Genomic DNA, 18,455 nt, shown 5'->3' on the forward strand with positions numbered 1-18,455 from the left:
AGCCCCATGATATAAGAGATACATGTTTTGTTGGGAAAAAAAAGGTATTTCCATAAAAATAACATGGCTCAGAATCAAGACTTACCTCTTTTTTACTACAAATTCCTGCTGAAAATCAGAGGAAAAGATAGATAAGTCTGTTGGAAAGAGTGCCATACTTTTCCCACATAGGGTGATCATGTATTTATTGATCAAACCAAGACAGTTTTAAGGAGGACACTATTAATAATAAGGCCGGGACAATAAGCATAAGCTAGGACTCTCCTAGGAAAACTAGGGCATATGGTTACCCAAGCCATTCAAACTTCAGCGTAGACCATCTTTAATCAGCCCTTCCTAGGGTTAAAGTATATTAATATGCTAAAGGAAACATCACAATTACAAGTGTATCAAATTCCTATTATCTATATGATGAAAGAAAAACTAGCTTCTACAAGAAAGACATTTTTGTGTCTTGAGAAAAACTAACCTGCAAATGAGAGTTAGGAAGGAACCCCATCTTCTGTGATAGTTTACATTGCACAAGATTATTTTCACAGGTGTTATTATTCTTGTAAAATTCATAGTTTTAGGGCTATAGCACAGGGTGTTGGGGAAAGCACTGTGGATGGATGGAGGGGAATAAATTTTTGTTTCAAAGACCTGGATCTCTTACTAACTTATTGTCAACACAATTAAAATTTCAAGCTTCTGCTTCCTATGCAGTGGTGAAGTCAGACCCTGGAGTTTCTTGTTTCTTTCCTAGCTTAGGGTGGTAGAAAATTACCTTTTCTAATTAGCCAGTCACCTGAGTCTGGGTAAGAGATGTTTCTCATTGTATCCCTTAGAAGGCACTTGCAGATTCCCTTTTTACAACAAGAATTTTCAAGATTACTTTTTAAAAAGATATCAGAGCTTAGAAGTCCACTGACAGCATAATGATCCAGGAAAAATCTTCATTATTGGGAGGGTTTTGAAACTCAGTTGCACTCTGTACTTCCACACTTTGCATTCAGTATTTGATGGTGTCTCCATTGTGTTTTGATTTTGACACATGTAATTCTTTTAGATATTGATGAGTGTGTGGAAGAGCCAGAAATCTGTGCCTTGGGCACATGCAGTAACACTGAAGGCAGCTTCAAATGTCTGTGTCCGGATGGGTTCTCCTTGTCCTCCACTGGGAGAAGGTGCCAAGGTAACTGCCTTTGAAGGCTTTAGACTTTCATTACTCTGTGTTTATTTGTTGTGGTTTCATTTTCTTAAACATGGCAAAGCTTTGATTCTTTGTGAAAGAGAAGATGGAGAGTTTTCATTCACCCAGACGTCTAATGATTACCATATGTCAGAAAGTTCATTTTTACTTTTAAGGTTGAAAACTCATCCATCAAGTTCTGGTTGCTTGTATAACAACTGCCCTGGCACTTAAACCTATCTCTCCCCCTAAGAACACAGATGCTGATAGGCCAGTCAGTGCGGGATCAGCCATGAGCCACTGACTACTGCAAAGCCTGGGGACAGTTCAGCTCCATGGTCTCTGCCTCTGAAGAAGTAACTCGGTACAAATGTGGGCCAAAATCTAGACTCTCGGTCAGAAAAAGACAGATTAATCGATATGCTTCCAGGATATAGTGCCCATCCCTTACATGACAAATTTTCTAAGAAAACAGAAAAATAAATTTGAACTGACCTGGACTCTTGCTGGGACATAGTCTGTTTTCAGGACTAATACTTTTGAACTTAAAAAAAAAAAAAAAGAAGCCTGAACTTAAGCCTAACACAATATATTATATCCCAGAAAACTGTTTAGATTTTAGTAAACAATGCAATGGTGTGTGTCTATCCATTTATACATACTAGCTTAATGAATTTAGAACAAAAAATCCCACACAGACACACACATTTCTCCCCTCTACCTCTGTGTTCTGTTGTTTGTCATTTTCTTGTTCAGGTTTTTTTTTTCTTGGTTATTTTGTTTTGTTTTGGTTTGGTACTGTATTACTAAATAAAAGGCAATGGATATCATTTCAGATTCCAAAAATTGGGTTTGGGGTCTCAGATCTGCCATCTGTAGCCTAGGGCAAATCATTGGATCCTTTGGAAGTTCAATTTCCTCATTTTAAACAACCGTAATAATACCTGCCCAACCAATCATATTGAATAGGTAATAAGCTTTGTTGGTTTCTGAGTTGTTCATAGACTCTTGTTATTCTATTGATTAACTTTTTGCCTTCCTTTCAACTGGTCCTTTTGTTACTCAATATTTAGAAGTGTGAAGGGGGAGTTGAGAATTCTCTGCTTGGTCTGATCTCATAGGTCGCTGTCAGAAGCCCACGTGGATTTCAGGCTTGTGGGTGGGGTGATACTTGATTCAAGCAGATACTCTGTTATGGTACAGACCAAGCCAGATAAATTCTAAGTCCTACTCCCTTGTTTTTGTGTGCCTTTGGCTTGGCCCAGGTTTGGAAAGAAAGCAGTGAGAAACCAGGTGTGAATCTGCCGATGTGGCAGACCAGAGGAAACTCATAGGCTATTAATTCAATTTGCACTGGCCTGTCACAGAGCAAGCTAACGCTGCAGGAAGAATCAGCCCAGCTGTGAGCAGCCTTGCCACATGCTCAGCTCCAAGAGGCAGAGCCAGAATTGAGGAATGCAAGCAGGGAAAGTGACTTTTGTAGTTCTGATGAAATTTCAAAGGTCATTAAGGGCTCTTTGCAGATGGACTGGTAAACAGGCATCCTAGTGAGTCCTAGTTCAAGTGTGTGGGCAAGCACAGCTCTCTTTCCCATTGCAAGGCACCTTTGATTAATAAACCAAATCTAGAGAATCACCACAGGCAAATGTAAATCTCCCACAGGGCACACATTTTCCTGAAGCCAGGGAATTAAGAGCTGGGTTTTACTTATAAGGTGACAAATTAGGAGTCAGGCTTCTATGCCCATGAAATGAGAAAATTCCATAGAACCACAGATAATGTTTTTGAAGGAACAATTGTGGTAAGACTCAGGTGAACAGATCCGGGTACCTGAAGGCCACAGATATAAATTGGCCACTCCCACTTACAAAGTTCAGTGAAGGGAATTTGTCACTTAGGCTCACTGTAAACTTCATGTGTTTGAGCCTGTGTAATGGCTAGATTTTTTTCTTTTTCAGGAGGCGGGATGGTAGAGTGGTGGTGGGGAGACAAGGCTGCTTTATGGAACAGGGTCATAAGAGGAAGAGAGAATGTATCTAGATTTAAAAGAAACATTATAAGCTGAAAGACAACAGAGACAATTGAATTTTAATATATTTGTTGAGACATTTTTGTGAGTAGTCACTAAATGATACCTTAAGATAGTTATAAATAATAAACATAGAACATTGTATGTGACAATGAACTTGAAGAATAAAACAAATCAAAGAGTGTCCTTCAAGAAACCATAATCTGTTAAATCTTGAAACATCTCAGCAAAGCAAATATTTGGATGGCAGACATGCCACACGATGAGGACTGGCTTTTACTGCACTTGACTTTCAGAAGAGTAGTTTTCTGAAAGGTACCTGTTAAGTCCTAGCTATCACAGGTGTGGAAGGAGAGTAAAAACTAGCAAGAAAATGTATCTGGAAGAGTTGGTTGAAGAAGGTGAGCAAATCCATTGGGGAAGAAGGCCAACTGAATTTGACTTACTAGAGCCTCGTAAATATGAGTGAGTGAGTGAGTGAGTGATTGTTATTTTTACTTTAATTCATGAAAATTTTCCTTCTGTGGTCTTTGACAACTCAGTTATTCTTATGTTGTCTCCTTTGTCATGAAATGAAAGCTCTGAAATTGTCTTACCAGAAATGCATCAGTGGCTGTAATAATATGTCATAATATGCCACCTAAGGTTGAGAAACAGTGACAGGAGAGAGCATACCTGATCATAAAGAAAGAAAGGGGAATTGTACAAAATGGGTATGGAAGCATTTCCTTAAAACCTGCAGATTTTAGCCTCTGTGTATCTAGAGAGGAGTCTGTAAGGCTTTAGATGTCAAATCTGAGGGAAAACACTCCAGGCTTTTGGATGAGCTCATTTTTTTAGAGCCACCCAATTTGCTCTATAAGAATTGGTAGAGTCCGTTTCCAAAATTATGTCAAGCAATGTTGGAGAATTTTGTAGCAACTAGATCCCATCTTCCATGTTGTCACCAAAAAATAATTGATATTAAAGAAATACATTCTTTCAAAGAAAGGTTATCCTGCCTCCTATCCACCCATCTCCCTGCCCTCCTTCTGTCTGCTGAGCTAAACAACCTTCTGTATTTTGCGTGTGTGTGCACACACACATGTATAAAGTCTGCAGAAAGTACCATGTGCATTTTGTAGACAGCATCTACATCAGTAGCTGCTTCAGCAAATGACCATTATTGTTGTATTTTTGCCAGTCCACAAAATTGCCGTATCTTTACTCTATGCCTGGAATCAGGGGTTTTATTTTGGTTTCCGGGCTTAGGGGACCCAGAATAAACAACATAGTGTGATAGCAACAGTAAGTACCAGAACTGGGAGGTCTACCTTAACCTAGTACGCTTGCTAAATGCTATCCAAAACACACAAACACAGCTGTCAATGCAGGGGTCTTGTGAATGATTCCACTTCTGAATGTCTCCACCCTGAAGTCACTGATGATGTCAGTTTTGAAATGTGATAGTGTTGGATTTTGTTATTCACATCAGGTTATTTTGGAAAATTCGCTGCAATGAGAAATAAAGTGAAAGCCGCATAGATGTATTCATCAGATCTTACTACAGAAGTCACCTATGACTTTAAAGATCTGAGCCCAATTTCTGTCGTAGTCACTTAGGTTACAGTCTTCCTATTGTAATGAAAAGGGAGCACATTTAACAGTATGGATGGTTTCTTATTCAGTATTATACAGTAATGATGCAGTAGGAAAGGATCTAAAGGGTCTCCTGGATTTATGCTGCAGATTTGCGAATGAGCTACTGTTACGCAAAGTTTGAAGGAGGAAAATGTTCATCACCCAAATCCAGAAATCACTCCAAACAGGAATGCTGCTGTGCCTTGAAGGGAGAAGGTTGGGGTGATCCCTGTGAGCTGTGCCCCACTGAACCTGATGGTAGGTCCACCGTCTGCATTTCTCTTTGGGCCCTTCATAGGGCCAACTGCTTATGAAATAAGAAGGGTTGTACGTAGGCCCTCAGGAAAGATAAGACAATTTAACTGTAAGTCTACATAAAATATTCATTAAGATTATTTTAACTCAGGAGCTGGGTAGTTATTTTCTTCCGAAATGTGCTATGAATCGGGGCTGCCCAAGTAGTAGGCACACCAGCTCTGGGAGCCTTGTTCACTTCCCCTGGTATCGGGGCTTTTCTCGTTCATTGTTTCCCGACATGTGCAGCATGTGGCAATCTGGCCACCACACATTGCGTGGGAAGCAGTCTGTAGCTAATTGCCATTGGTCTGTCTACTAACAAGTGTTCGTCTCTACCGCAGAGGCCTTCCGCCAGATCTGTCCCTATGGAAGTGGCATCATTGTGGGGCCTGATGATTCTGCAGTTGGTAAGTGGCCTGTGCCGGATTCCCAGCATTTCTTAATATTCTTAACCAGCCTCTTCCCTGCCCTTTATCCAGCTATTCTTCCTTTTATTTTTTTTTAAAGATTTATTTATCTATTTATTTATTTGAGAGAGAGAGAGCACATGAGCAGGGGGAGGAGCAGAGGGAGAGGGAGAGAGAGAATCTCAAGCAGACTCCCTGCTGAGTGCAGAGCCCGACATGCGGCTCGATCCCATGACCCTGAGATCATGACCTGAGCCGAAATCAAGAGTTGAACGCTCAACCGCCTGAGCCACCCAGACGCCCCTCCAGCTGTTCTTATTTCTCCACACTTATCTTGTAAAATAAAGCTCTACTTTTCATTTAGATACCAATTATATTATTGTACTGTATGGTAATATTGTAATATTAGATATTTCATTGATTAGATGCTGAAATGATCATAGTTTACCTTTGTGTTTAAAAAACAGTACCTTGTTATTCACTAGTTTTTTTCTCCTTTGCATAAGATATGGACGAGTGCAAAGAACCTGATGTCTGTAAACATGGGCAGTGCATCAATACGGATGGCTCCTACCGCTGCGAGTGTCCCTTTGGCTACATTCTGGAAGGGAATGAATGTGTAGGTGAGTAATAGATCTGTTTCTTCCAGAGGGATTTTCCAAATTAGAAATTAGGCCATAGAGCTTTCATACTAGGAAGCATAAGTACCAGGATTGGGACAGAAGTAAGTTTTGTGCATTCATTCATGCATCATTCATCTGTAGTACTAGTTGAGTACCCCATGTCCCACGCTCTTTGTCTACAGCAGTGACCCAAGCCAACATGTTTCTTCCTTGCATGGACCTTACAGTCTATTGGGGAAGACACTGGACACATCTGAAGACATGGTGGAAAAGAAAACATTATCATCTATTTTTTAAATTAAAAAAAAATTAATGGCCATAATCTTATTCTCTCAATATGTAAAATACAACATTTATCCAGATTTTATTACATTTAGTAATGTGAAAGGCTATGTACATAGTGTAAACTCCTCGTTTTTGCTCTCTTATTAAAATTTCAAAGAATGGCTATGCCTGACCTTTGACCTCTTGATGCCTACTAACACAAAATTGAATCCAAGTATTATGTCTGTTCCTCTAAAATTTCACCCACAGCTATTACCATGAAGCGTAAGCAAATTCCTTAGTCTTTCTAGGCCTTAGAATGTCATATTATACAAATAGACTAACTTATTCCTAATTACCCTGCAGCTCTAAAACTCAATAATGTGATTTTTATGAAGTCAAAAGAGATAAAATATTCTGGACAGTGAAATGCAATTTCATATCAGAACAAAAGCAAAGTTGTCAATGTTTTCTCTTCGGAATCTTCAGTTAGTGCTCCTGTGTGCATGCTAAATGAGCCTGCTCACCGAAGTCTCTCTACCACAGCCTCTTGCCTTCACTGTTTGACTCAGAACCCAACAGAAGATGTAACTCTGATGATAGTCCATCACTAGTCCATATCCTAGAGAACTAAGATAACAATGTTATTTCTCAAAAATTTCCCTTTCCCAAAGGAAGATACTCTCCCCCCAAGAAATGTGTCAGAAGAACAGTCAGGATTCTAGATGGATGGGTTGGGAGGCATAGATATTTTTTAGACCTCCTTGGTAAGACTTGTTCTCTCTCCACGGTTGTTTACAGAGATCATACCCTAAACATATTTCTTTCTAGCTTTTCTTCTGCCTAATGTAAACCATCTGGTTTCAACAGAATCAACAAAAAAATCTTCTTGAATCTTGATTTTATCCAGTGTATTAATTTTGCTTAACCTCTGGTCTCTCGTTTTGTGTAAGCTTAGTCTTCTATTTTATATCTGGCAAAAATCCATCATGTTTAAGGCTTTTTGGAGAATGATGTAATGTAAGGCCAGACTGGAGATGTATTTCTAGCTTTATGTAAGTGAAAACTTTTGACTTGTGAGAGCAGCCTTGTTTTAACCCTTGGAGCATCTATTCCTGGTCGATTTAGCTCTTCATACATAATACAGGAGGTTGGAGAAGCTCGGGAGAAGAGCACTAGGAGGGCTGGAAGCCCAGATACTGTCACTGTTAGTGCCACTGCCACTTAGCAGGTCAAATTTCATAGCTATAAATCTGTGGAGATAAGACACGTGCACTCCTTTCTTGTAAAGGCAGAATGAGGATCAAACAAGATGCCACAGATCAAAGTACCCCAATAGAGTGAGAGGTATTATTTGAGTCCAAGCCCATTTTTGTCTTCATTCATCATGTATTGAATACACTCTTGGTCACTTGCAGATACTGATGAATGCTCTGTGGGCAATCCTTGTGGAAATGGAACCTGCAAGAATGTGATTGGAGGTTTTGAATGTACCTGTGAGGAGGGATTTGAGCCTGGTCCAATGATGACTTGTGAAGGTAAGCCTCTTTGCAGAAAAGTTGTGGTTACATGTTCTGTTCATGGAGACAGTAGTTGGCTGATTACAGTTCTTGATACTAAATACCACTTAGGGCGTACAGAATAAAGAACATCTAGGCCTGATGGGCCATATCATTATTCTCCTGGTTCATGGCACAAATCACACTGTATAATATAGAGAGTTCTTTTTGGTGTCTCCCCATTACAAGTATTTAGATACAACTCCCATCTTGTTTGTGACCTTCTTTCTTATTTTCCATTTTTCCCTTCTTTTTCTTTCTTCATCTCCCATGCTCCCTCTCTTTTTCTTTTTTCTTTTCTACTCGTAGAAACATCTGCACACTGACATAACCACCAACATCCTATAGCTATCTGGGGGCAATCACAGCAAAAATGTTGTCTATACTCTGTAAGCATCTGCCAGTATGCCTAGTAGGATCAATGTATGGAGAGAAGGGAAGGAAAGGGCGTGTCTAGAACAGTGCGTCTCAAAGGGTGGTCCCTGGATCAGTCACATCAGCATCACCTGGGAACTTGTTAGAAATGCAGACTTTCAGGCCTCATCCCAGACCTCCTGAATCAGAAACTTGAAGAGTGGAGCCTAGCAGCCCTCCGGGTAATTCTGATACACTCTCAAGTCAAGACCACTGGTCACATAAGAGAATGAAGGTGAGGTGAAGGTAGAGGATAAAAATGGTATGAAAGCGAGCTTTTCATTAGAGATAGGTCCTATTGATACCCATTGTCCTAGTTGTTGCTGAATCTTTAAAGGCTATCACTAAATATGATCTGGGGTCTCACTGATGTTCTCAGTCAGCATCCCTGGACTTAGAAAGAAACATGATAATCAAGATGGTCTGTTTTAACCTTGCTTTTCCAAAACATATTCTCCTGGTTCCAAACTTATGGAATCTGTAGAAATCTCTTTTATCTATTAATGGTAAAGTCATTCCTATTTAAGGTTAGAACTTGAGCATCAGTGTGAAAACTCTAAAGTGTAAAGTTATTCAGAATACCATTTGCTTAGGCTCAGGAATCACTGTTATTTCACAGGAGCCTCTTTTCTATGGGGAAGGGGATGTGGTTAACAATACTGGATGGGTCTGCTTCTGTTCTGATTGCAATTGAGTTGACAGTTGTTTTGACTGAATGGGGTAAAACTGATTCCCACACTATATGACTCTAGGGAATGGCAAGTGGTTAGCTTGACTCTTCAAAGCCAGAATTTCAGAAATGCTCCCTATATGTAGGGTGGTCTATAATTGCCCATCCATCTAAATAACATTGATAATTATACCAGGACAATAAGCCAGAACTGAGACTGTGCTAGGAGAACCAGGACCCACAATCCCCTTGCCTATACCAACTGTAAAATAACCAACTCATTTTATGATTCTTTGAAAACCAGAGACTGCTTGGTGCATCCATGTTGATGGCAATGAAGCATTTCAACTTTTGATAAAAATAGACTTTTTTTTTGGTTGATGCCCCATGATCCATTATTTTCATGCTCCCTTCTGTTGCAGATATAAATGAGTGTGCCCAGAATCCTCTGCTTTGTGCTTTCCGGTGTGTAAACACTTATGGGTCATATGAATGCAAATGTCCTGCTGGATACGTTCTGAGAGAAGATAGAAGGATGTGCAAAGGTGAGACATCCATGTTAAAGGTCATCTAACCTGGGGGGCTCTCTATCTATGATGGGAAATGTCTCTCCAAAGCATCTATCAGTAGAGAAAGGCTGGGAATCAGGGAACTCTGCTATACTCCATGGACAGTATGGGGGTCATCACTGCCCATAGTATGATAATATTAATTAAATAATATTTTTTAAATCCCCATCACTAAGGGATGTTATTTTCCAAGAATGGGGGTAGCATATGGAGTCTATTTTAGTTAAATAATTCCATTAAAAATGCTTACTGAGCACCTACAATTACTGTGGCTCTGGACGAGGCTCTGCTGTACAAAGTTAGGTAAATCATGGGGCTCCTTGAAGAGCACGGATTTGCTCCTCCAAGGTCTTAAATGAGCAGCTACTTGTTCTCTTCAGATGACCTAAATAGGATTTTTCTTGAAGGTGAACAGATTTCCTAACTAAGAGCTCTACATCACATGCAGGATAAGTCCAAATTTCTCAGCTCAGACCATGTGAAGGAGAAAGATAAAGAGAGGGAAATGCAATAGGACAATAAGGTATGGGGAAGACCTGTCCACACCAGACAAAAAGAAACGAAGGAAGGAAGAACCAGAAGAGAATATGATATTTGTGAATGTTTGTCTTTTCCTCAAAGTATAAAAACTGAAATTTTCATTATACAATGATTATTCTAATCATATTAATAATCTAATCGTATATCATATTAATATTACATAAAATGATATTATGTTATAATTGTTATATAATGGAAGCTTTGGCTTATTATATTATATTGTAATTATAATGCTGTTGTTATATTATGAAAGTTTTATAGAAGACCTTTTTAGGTGAATTCATCAAAAAGCATTAACAATCACGCTTCCCACCTTTGAAGGGGTTACAGTTAGTTGGGGAATAATTTCATCATCAAGGTCAAAGTAGGTGAGAAGACTCCTTCCCAATCCGAGGAGGCCAGTGCCCATGAGACAAAAGGAAACAGGTTAACACTGAAAGAGTGTAAATGAAAATTGATGACTTGATACCATCTCATGCTTAAAAGGCAGGAAATTAGTGCAGCTTCTTTTCTAATTCACGGGTGCACATTCTTTCCAGACGAGGATGAGTGTGAGGAGGGCAAACACGACTGTGCTGAGAAGCAGATGGAGTGCAAGAACCTCATTGGCACGTACATCTGCATCTGCGGGCCTGGGTACCAGCGGAGACCTGATGGAGAGGGCTGCGTAGGTAAGCAGGTCCTGGCCCAAGGAGCTTCAAGTGAGTCGGGTGACAAGGGACAGAAGTGACTTGGCGTCTGAGTCCTTGTGGGCAATGTGTTCTTCTTGGACAGAGCCATCTTCCCTCTGTTCCCTCATGTCACGGTTTCCCTTGGAGAGCCCCTTGCCTCTTGCTTATCTCTGAGTTCCAGAAGCATCATCATTCTCTCCCTCCGAGCCGGCCTTTGTCTACCTTCTCAGCCCATGTTGCTGCCAGTACTTGGCACCAGGTGTTTCCTCTACTTCTTTCCTTTACTCCTATACTTTTTGTTGTTTCAGGCTAGGTTCTCTTCACCACATTGGAATGTCTTTCAATTGTCCCAGCTTTGCTGTTAGCGCTGACATTGAATGACAGATGCCCGGTCCCTCTGAACCAGGAATAGCATTAAACCAGTGGGCTCTTCCTCCAGGGAATCTGTTCTTGTCTAGAGTGGGGCCCTGGCCCTGGTATTTTTTAAAGCTTCCTAGGGATTGTAATATAGATCCTCCACTGAAAACCACAGCTTCAGACTAGGGACGGGCAAACCACAGCCCGGGGGCCTGCAGCCTGCCGCCTATTTCTGTAAATTAAGTCATATTGCAGCATAGCTGTAACCATTCATTCAGACATTGTCCATGGCTCTTTCATGCCACAATGGCAGAGCAGAAGAGAGTGAAGGCAACAGAGACCATATGGCCTGCAAAACCTAAAATAGTTATTATATATAATACAGTAATACTATAATATTACTACAATTTAGAGTAAAAGTTTCCCAACCTCTGATTTGAACAATCAGTACAGGAGAAAATTATTAGAAAGTTCCCACATGCTTCCTTTCCATTTTTAATAATCAATGATGCCAGAAAAAGAAATCTTATGTTGTCAGTCAAGAAGCTCAAGAATCTCATTATCCCCTTACCTTGTAAAATACAGAATTAAACAGTAATTGAAGAGCAGATTTTAAAAGCACAGAAAAAGCATTTGGACATAGGAGCACACACCAACTCTTCCGGGCTCAGTGGTTCTCAACCTCAGCTGCCCACTGGAATCACTTGGAAAACTCAGGTCCCACTCCAGACGCTCTGATTTAATTGGTCTGGGGATGGCGTGGGCATCAGGATTTTTAGCCTGTTTCAACAATCCTGTAGCTGTCACCTTCCAACTCTGCTTCTCATTATGAGATCTCTGCCTCGGGGGCTCAGAACTATTCTGCAGGGGATGCACCTAAGCAAGTCACTTTATTTATGATCTTTCTAAAAAAATCATTAGAATGGGACGCCTGCGTGGCTCAGTCTGTTAAAAAATCATCAGATTAAGAATCTCCAGTTTGTCTTAATGCTTTTTTTTTTTTTAAACCTGAGAGACTGGATTATGATTATTAATAATATTGTTAAAGTATTACAATAAACGTAATCTATGTTGAACTGGAAGATTATATATAGACCAATTCTCAGGTCAAAACTGACCCATCACAGACATTATTCTGATGAAGTATTATAATATTTCTCTAATGTGTGATCTTTTTTTTTTCCCTTTCACTTGAAATAATCCTTTGGGAATCCTTTTTATGGACAGATATAGAAAATTGTAACTTTATCAAGTGGAAAATGTATGTGTACCTAAATTGCAGTCATCTACATTTAAGTGTATCAAAATGCCATCAAGTATGTTTTTTAAAGGACAGAGGTGTACACACACACACACACACACACACACACACACACATTTGCTTGTATGTGCCAAAAACATTTCTAGGATACGTGAGAAACTGGCAGTAATACAGGGTTGCCTCCCAGGACGGGAGTCTGGTGGATGAGGAAGAAGGGAGGAAGGGGCACTTTTGCTGAATACTCTTATACCTTTTGAATTGGGAACCACGGGAGACGGTTACCTATTCGCGAACTAAAAAAAAGAAAGACTCCATCCTTGCGCAAAGGGGTGGGATGACTGCTCTTGTGTTTGCTCTTTCCATGAAACCCCACAGATGAGAATGAGTGTCAGACCAAGCCAGGCATCTGTGAGAACGGGCGCTGCCTCAACACGCGGGGCAGCTACACTTGCGAGTGCAATGCCGGCTTCACCCCCAGCCCGGCTCAGGACGAGTGCCTTGGTGAGTAGAGACGACCGGATGCTTGCACAGCAGCCCCCACCCCCGCCTTCACGCTGGGACGCTTGGCACCCCAATCTCTCATCTGAAATAATAGAAATGGTTAAAATTTGAGGCAGGTTCCTATTTTGGAAGGGACTTAATGACTGCGATTTGTCCATGGGGCTCAGCACCACCCCACAGCTGAATTCTTCCTTTGCTAAGTGTATCAGTGAATCACTGGTTTGGAATTTCGTTCTCCACTGCCTTTTGAAGCCCTTGGTGCTGAGGATCTGTTTCTGTGTGTTTTTCTGCTCCTCTCTCTCGATAGCATGACCACTCCTCCGTATTTCAGGGAGCAGACAGAGAGAGTTGTCACCTTGCGTGGGCCACTTACTGAATTTCTTGTCTTGTTTCCCTCAGACGTCATCCTTTCTCTCTTACTGCTGTTTCCAGCTTTCCCTTCTCGCTTCTCCTCACCCAGGGTAAAGTGTTTACATCCTTTTTGGGTTTTATATTTGACCACATTCTTAATATACTTTGTCATGCTCATCAAATTCCCTGAAGTCCCCTTTGCGATATAATGTCCCTTCCAGACAACCGGGAAGGGTACTGCTTCACGGAGGTGCTCCAAAACATGTGTCAGATCGGCTCAAGCAACAGGAACCCTGTCACCAAGTCGGAATGCTGCTGTGATGGAGGAAGAGGCTGGGGCCCCCACTGTGAGATCTGCCCCTTCCAGGGCACTGTGGCCTTCAAAAAACTCTGCCCCCATGGCCGAGGATTTATGACCAATGGAGCAGGTACTTCCTTGCGTTCTGACTTATGACCAGTGGAGCAGGTAACACTTATGGTCCAAAAATACTTGCAGGGAATCTGCTTGTTTGTTTTATGAAAAACAGTTGAGTACAGAATCTGCAGTATGGGCTTAGGCTGAGCGCATGCTTTATGTCAACCGAAACCCTTTATTATGGTATTTTAGATGTTCAAGGCCAGGTTGCCAAAGCTGTGTGTGCTTGGGCTCCTGCCTCTGCATCACAAGGAGTCCCCAAATTTTTAAACAGAAGTTTGTTGTAAGTCAGTTATTGGTTACTCAGAGTGTCAATTTGTTAGAAAAACCATGGCATAAATGATCCCTAAATTCCTAGACTGGTCCACCAATATGCATTTTAACTCGTAAAATTGGCTGAAATATGCTGCATGAAGGAAGTATAGACGATGCTGATATTCTGGCAATTAAAACCCAGTTGCCTCTGGAAAAGCACCCGCTGCTTTCACCTGGGAGACGTGGGGAGGCTGTCGCAGTGTGTTAGGCTGCTCCGGAGAAGCTCTGGGCCTGTGATCCTCAGCAGCAGCTGTGCTTGTTTCCAGCCTCGTAAACGAGAAGGGAGAGAGACTTCTCCAGCTCCTTGGGAAGGAATCAGAAGGGAGAGGGGAGGAAGGAGAGTAAGCGGGGTTTGTGTGGATGTTGGAAAGATGTGGCTAAAGGTAGAATCACAGAACTGGATGTGGGAAGACACAGAACTGGATTGGACGGGGTGACCTGAAAGCAACTGATGTTTCTTTCAAGGATGAGAAAATGAGATGGTGGAAAAGACTCGCTTCTCGAGACCAGGGAGGGCAGGCAAAATTGCATTTCAGAGGAAACTCGAAAGAATTAGGATAAATAACATCTGTTGGTATAAAATGATCGTTTGGCAATCGAAGGCTAAGAACTCGTTTGGTATTGGCACCACACCGAGCAGTAAGGAGATAGATGGGTCACAATGTGGAAGGACAGCTGCTTCAGTGCTCGACAGTGCATAGCGACCAGCTCTATCTCCCTGTGGTGGAGCTGTGAATAAGGCTCTCTCTTCCTTATCAGGCTTCAAAAACTCCTGCCCGGGGATCCACCCCAGAGCCCTAGTGCTTCCCTCACCAAAGGAAGTTTGGTCCCATTTCCCCAATATTATACAGTTTGAGATTTTTCAGGATTAACTTTAAATACAGCAAAAAGAATGGAAGGAAACTTTCCTCCTTATTTTGGACATGCACTATTAGAAAAAAATGGGATTTTTCTTGTCAAAAGAGCCTACTGCTGTGAGCCATTTATGAGATGTCAGTAGGAGGCAAGCTTGATGGCATGAGATAGAGCAAGGAGCTGCATATGTCTGGATGAGACTGGTGTCCATGGACCCAGAGGGAAAAACTATACATTTAGAAAACCAATTATCTTTAAAGTGTTCCCCTGGCCTGATGAGTTATTATACTGTCGTCCAGTGCAGTTATTCATTTGCCTTTCAGGACAATTACCATTACCTATGAAATGGATGCTGTCATCCCTTTGGTTTAATTTCTTAGGTGCATGAGATAGTAACACAATTTATTAGTATTTACAGTAAGGTCACCCCTACATATTGATGTTGCCCATTTTATAGTGTCTTTCTTAATCTCTGTTTGTTAAATTAACAGATATTGATGAATGCAAGGTTATTCATGACGTTTGTCGAAACGGGGAGTGTGTCAACGACAGAGGATCCTATCATTGCCTATGTAAAAATGGCTACACTCCAGATATAACTGGAACTTCCTGTGTAGGTAAGTGCTCTGTTTTTGGTGTCCAGGTTTATTCCGAGTGGAAATTGTACATTATGGGAAAAAATAAAAAATCCTCAAACCGAACATCTAAAAAGCTTCTATAATTTCATAGGAAAACCTAAGACAATGAAGTTATTTGTTAGACCCTATGGGTACTGAGCATCATTTTAGATGGACAGTCACACAGTATCTTTTTGATCATAGATCTGAATGAGTGCAACCAGGCCCCCAAACCCTGCAATTTTATCTGCAAAAACACAGAAGGGAGTTTCCAGTGTTCCTGCCCGAAAGGCTACATTCTGCAGGAGGATGGGAGGAGCTGCAAAGGTAAAGTAGAATTTGCCTGCACCCACTCACCTGCCTCCTGGGCACATTGTTGCATTCCCTGTGCATTTGAGGAATCCATAGGCAAGCTCTCCACAGGCAAGAAGTGCTTCCCTGGGGTTAGTGCCTCCCTGGGATCTCCCTGCCACCCACTTCCTGTGGTGGATGGCTGGAGGCTGAGGCCAGGAAGATTGCGGCGGGGGGTGGGGTGGGGTGAGGGGGTGTGCAGTGGCAGCAGGAGCCATTCTCAATGCCTGCCCCTTGGGCGTCCATGGGGGCTGCCCATGAGGGTCTCAGAGACTGTGGAGCCAGATGTCTAAGGCTCAGGTGGGGCAGATTCCTAATTGACTACTTCCTTTCTGCTTTCTATTTATTCTATTGATGTAGTCAAGCTATTCAACAACTATAGAGCCCAGGTCTCCGGCATTGTCCTGCCTCAGATTAATTGGTGCCTAGAAAACACTGTGCCTAATTAAGTAAACACTTTGTCTAGGTTTTTGTTCTGCTAAAGAGGGCCATTCCTGCCCTCCATACCTTATCTGGGTGAGCCATAAATATCACAAAGAATTAAGAAACAGCAGAACTCTATGCAGAAATCCCTCTTCAACCAGAAGTTATCCTTTGCAAAATTCTGTTGGTGTAAATTTACTCCTAGAAATATCTTCCTCAACAGTAAGAACTTCACATATTGAGTGAATAGCACAAGTAAATCAAACTTAAGGGTAATTTTTAAAAGGAGGGATTTGGAGAAGGATGTGGAGACCAGATGGCAGAACAAGAGAGCGTTTCTACAATGAAGCCTTGACAGCGTAAAAGGAAAGTAAGGGAAGTTGAATGGTGAGGTAGAGTGGAAGTGGAGAGTAGAGGGAAGTAGGACGCTCAACCCCATTCTTGTGTCTGCTGGAAGGAGAGAGTTAAGAGACTTGTAACATAGGATGACAGAATAAACAATGCCTGAGGTTTTCCTATGCAGCACAAATCCTATATAATCCTATAATTTGGGGAGAGGAAGTTGAGAGACCTACTTAAAAATTCTAGCTTAATAAAAGAGTTGTTTACAGCTTTGTTCTCCTCAAACATAGAACTTATTCTCCATCTGTGGATCACAGTGAGCTCTGGGCAGTGTGAGGCTATAACTCAGAGCCGTAAACTTATTCATGTAAATAGAGAACCAAATTAGAAAATCTCTCATTGTGTATATTATCTGCACCAAGCAAAACAAATTTACAGCATTTTTCCAGCCTGTGGGGGCAGAAAAATCCTCAAAAATGTCTAGCAATTAAGAGATGAAAAAGGAAAGTAAATGTATAGTGGTAACAGTGTTTTTTTACAATGTGTCAAATGCACCAGTGATGCTCTCTTTATGGTTTTAGGAGTGGGCAGAGCAGCAATGGGATTCTTACAGATCCCCTCACAACATGAGTCCCTTTCTCCTATTGTTCTCATGAGGTCTAGATTCTTCCACATACTTGGCATGTAGGACTAAAGATCAAACCCAGTGGTGCAGATACATGTACTATTGAAACTGACAGGAAAGAGGCTCAAAGGATAGCCCAGGGGAGATGTGGGACCAGCACTTCCCCCATAAGAGCCGGGTAGCATCCAGATGAGAGAGAAGGGGAGATAAGATGTTCTTGGAGGTGAGAACAGCAAGTGTTGCTGTTAGAAAACAGTGTAAGAAACCGCTGAGCGGTCTCCCTCACCTGTGTGCAGGTAAGCTTCAGCAACCATGGGACGGTGCTCTAGCAGGGCCCCTTGGGTCAGAGAGAGGGGAGGCCACCCCACTGGCAGGAGGTGCAGAGCCGCCAATCATGCAGAAACCAGTAAAGCAGGCACAGCAGGCCCCGCAGTGGTGGAAAGAGCGCAGGATTGGCTGCATTTTAAGAGAAGTCAGCACTGGGAGAAATATGGGGGCTTGGGGGAGTTCTTTTGGTTGAGGTCCACGCCAGGTGTTACCCTAGCCAGCAACTGGCACTCCTCTGCAGCTTCGAGCACAGCTCTGTGTGCAGTGACCAGACAAGGCTGCGAGGAAGCAAGGGAAAGAGGGAGGGAAGAAGGAAGGAGGACAGAAGGAAGGTAGATTGGTTCCTGGATACACCGTGATTATTTGTTGTTGTTATTGTTAAAATTCAACTAAAAGCTGGAACATACTTTGTATCTCTTGAGGTCTTTAAATAGCAGTAGAGTTGAGAATGAGCCTGGCAGTTCCGGCAATGAGGAAAGAAGCCTAGTCAAAGTGGAGGATTTTATTGAGTTATGGAAAACAATGTGGGATAAATACTGTAGGCAGTTTTTAAATGTGCTCTTAGCTTATCAGAGTGAGGTTTTTTTTTCTTCCCTTTGTTTCCTTCTTGATTGCTCAGTTTCGTTTTAACCAAAGGAGACTCTCTAAGAAAAGAAATCCTTTTGGTTGGATTTGGTTTGGTTGAATACCTCATTTGAGCAGATTCAAAACCGTGAACGTAAAAGGGAAAAAAAAAAAAAGAACTAAGCAAACAAATTAATTTCCAGCCTCAACATTTCTTTTTGCATTTCAACTTGAAGAGATCTTTTCAATGCTTTGGAAAATTTTGAGAATCCCTAATCTTTTACTTCATTTTATAGTTTATTTAAAATGTCACAATT

The 18,455-nt window shown here is 41.5% G+C and overlaps 1 protein-coding gene across 3 annotated transcripts in view; it reads left to right on the forward strand.

The window, feature by feature from the left end:
- FBN1 (fibrillin 1) overlaps window positions 1-18,455 on the forward strand; it is a 225,317-nt gene that overhangs the window by 195,427 nt on the left and 11,435 nt on the right. The window contains exons 49-59 of one of the 3 annotated variants that reach the window (XR_013450471.1): window positions 1,049-1,174; window positions 4,929-5,078; window positions 5,459-5,524; window positions 6,031-6,147; window positions 7,830-7,949; window positions 9,477-9,599; window positions 10,703-10,834; window positions 12,828-12,953; window positions 13,353-13,414; window positions 13,497-13,732; window positions 15,381-15,506. Coding sequence is in view for 2 of the 3 variants with exons in the window: in XM_036075961.2 (XP_035931854.1) it covers window positions 1,049-1,174; window positions 4,929-5,078; window positions 5,459-5,524; window positions 6,031-6,147; window positions 7,830-7,949; window positions 9,477-9,599; window positions 10,703-10,834; window positions 12,828-12,953; window positions 13,526-13,732; window positions 15,381-15,506; window positions 15,711-15,833 (1,416 nt within the window). In the remaining variant the exon portion in view is untranslated. Of the gene's footprint in view, window positions 1-1,048; window positions 1,175-4,928; window positions 5,079-5,458; window positions 5,525-6,030; window positions 6,148-7,829; window positions 7,950-9,476; window positions 9,600-10,702; window positions 10,835-12,827; window positions 12,954-13,352; window positions 13,415-13,496; window positions 13,733-15,380; window positions 15,507-15,710; window positions 15,834-18,455 lie in introns of those variants that run through there. The other 2 variants (XM_036075961.2, XM_078079391.1) reach the window with 2 other exon arrangements.

The sequence above is a fragment of the Halichoerus grypus genome, chromosome 8, assembly GCF_964656455.1.
Source record: "Halichoerus grypus chromosome 8, mHalGry1.hap1.1, whole genome shotgun sequence".
In the NCBI taxonomy this organism is placed as follows: domain Eukaryota; kingdom Metazoa; phylum Chordata; class Mammalia; order Carnivora; family Phocidae; genus Halichoerus; species Halichoerus grypus.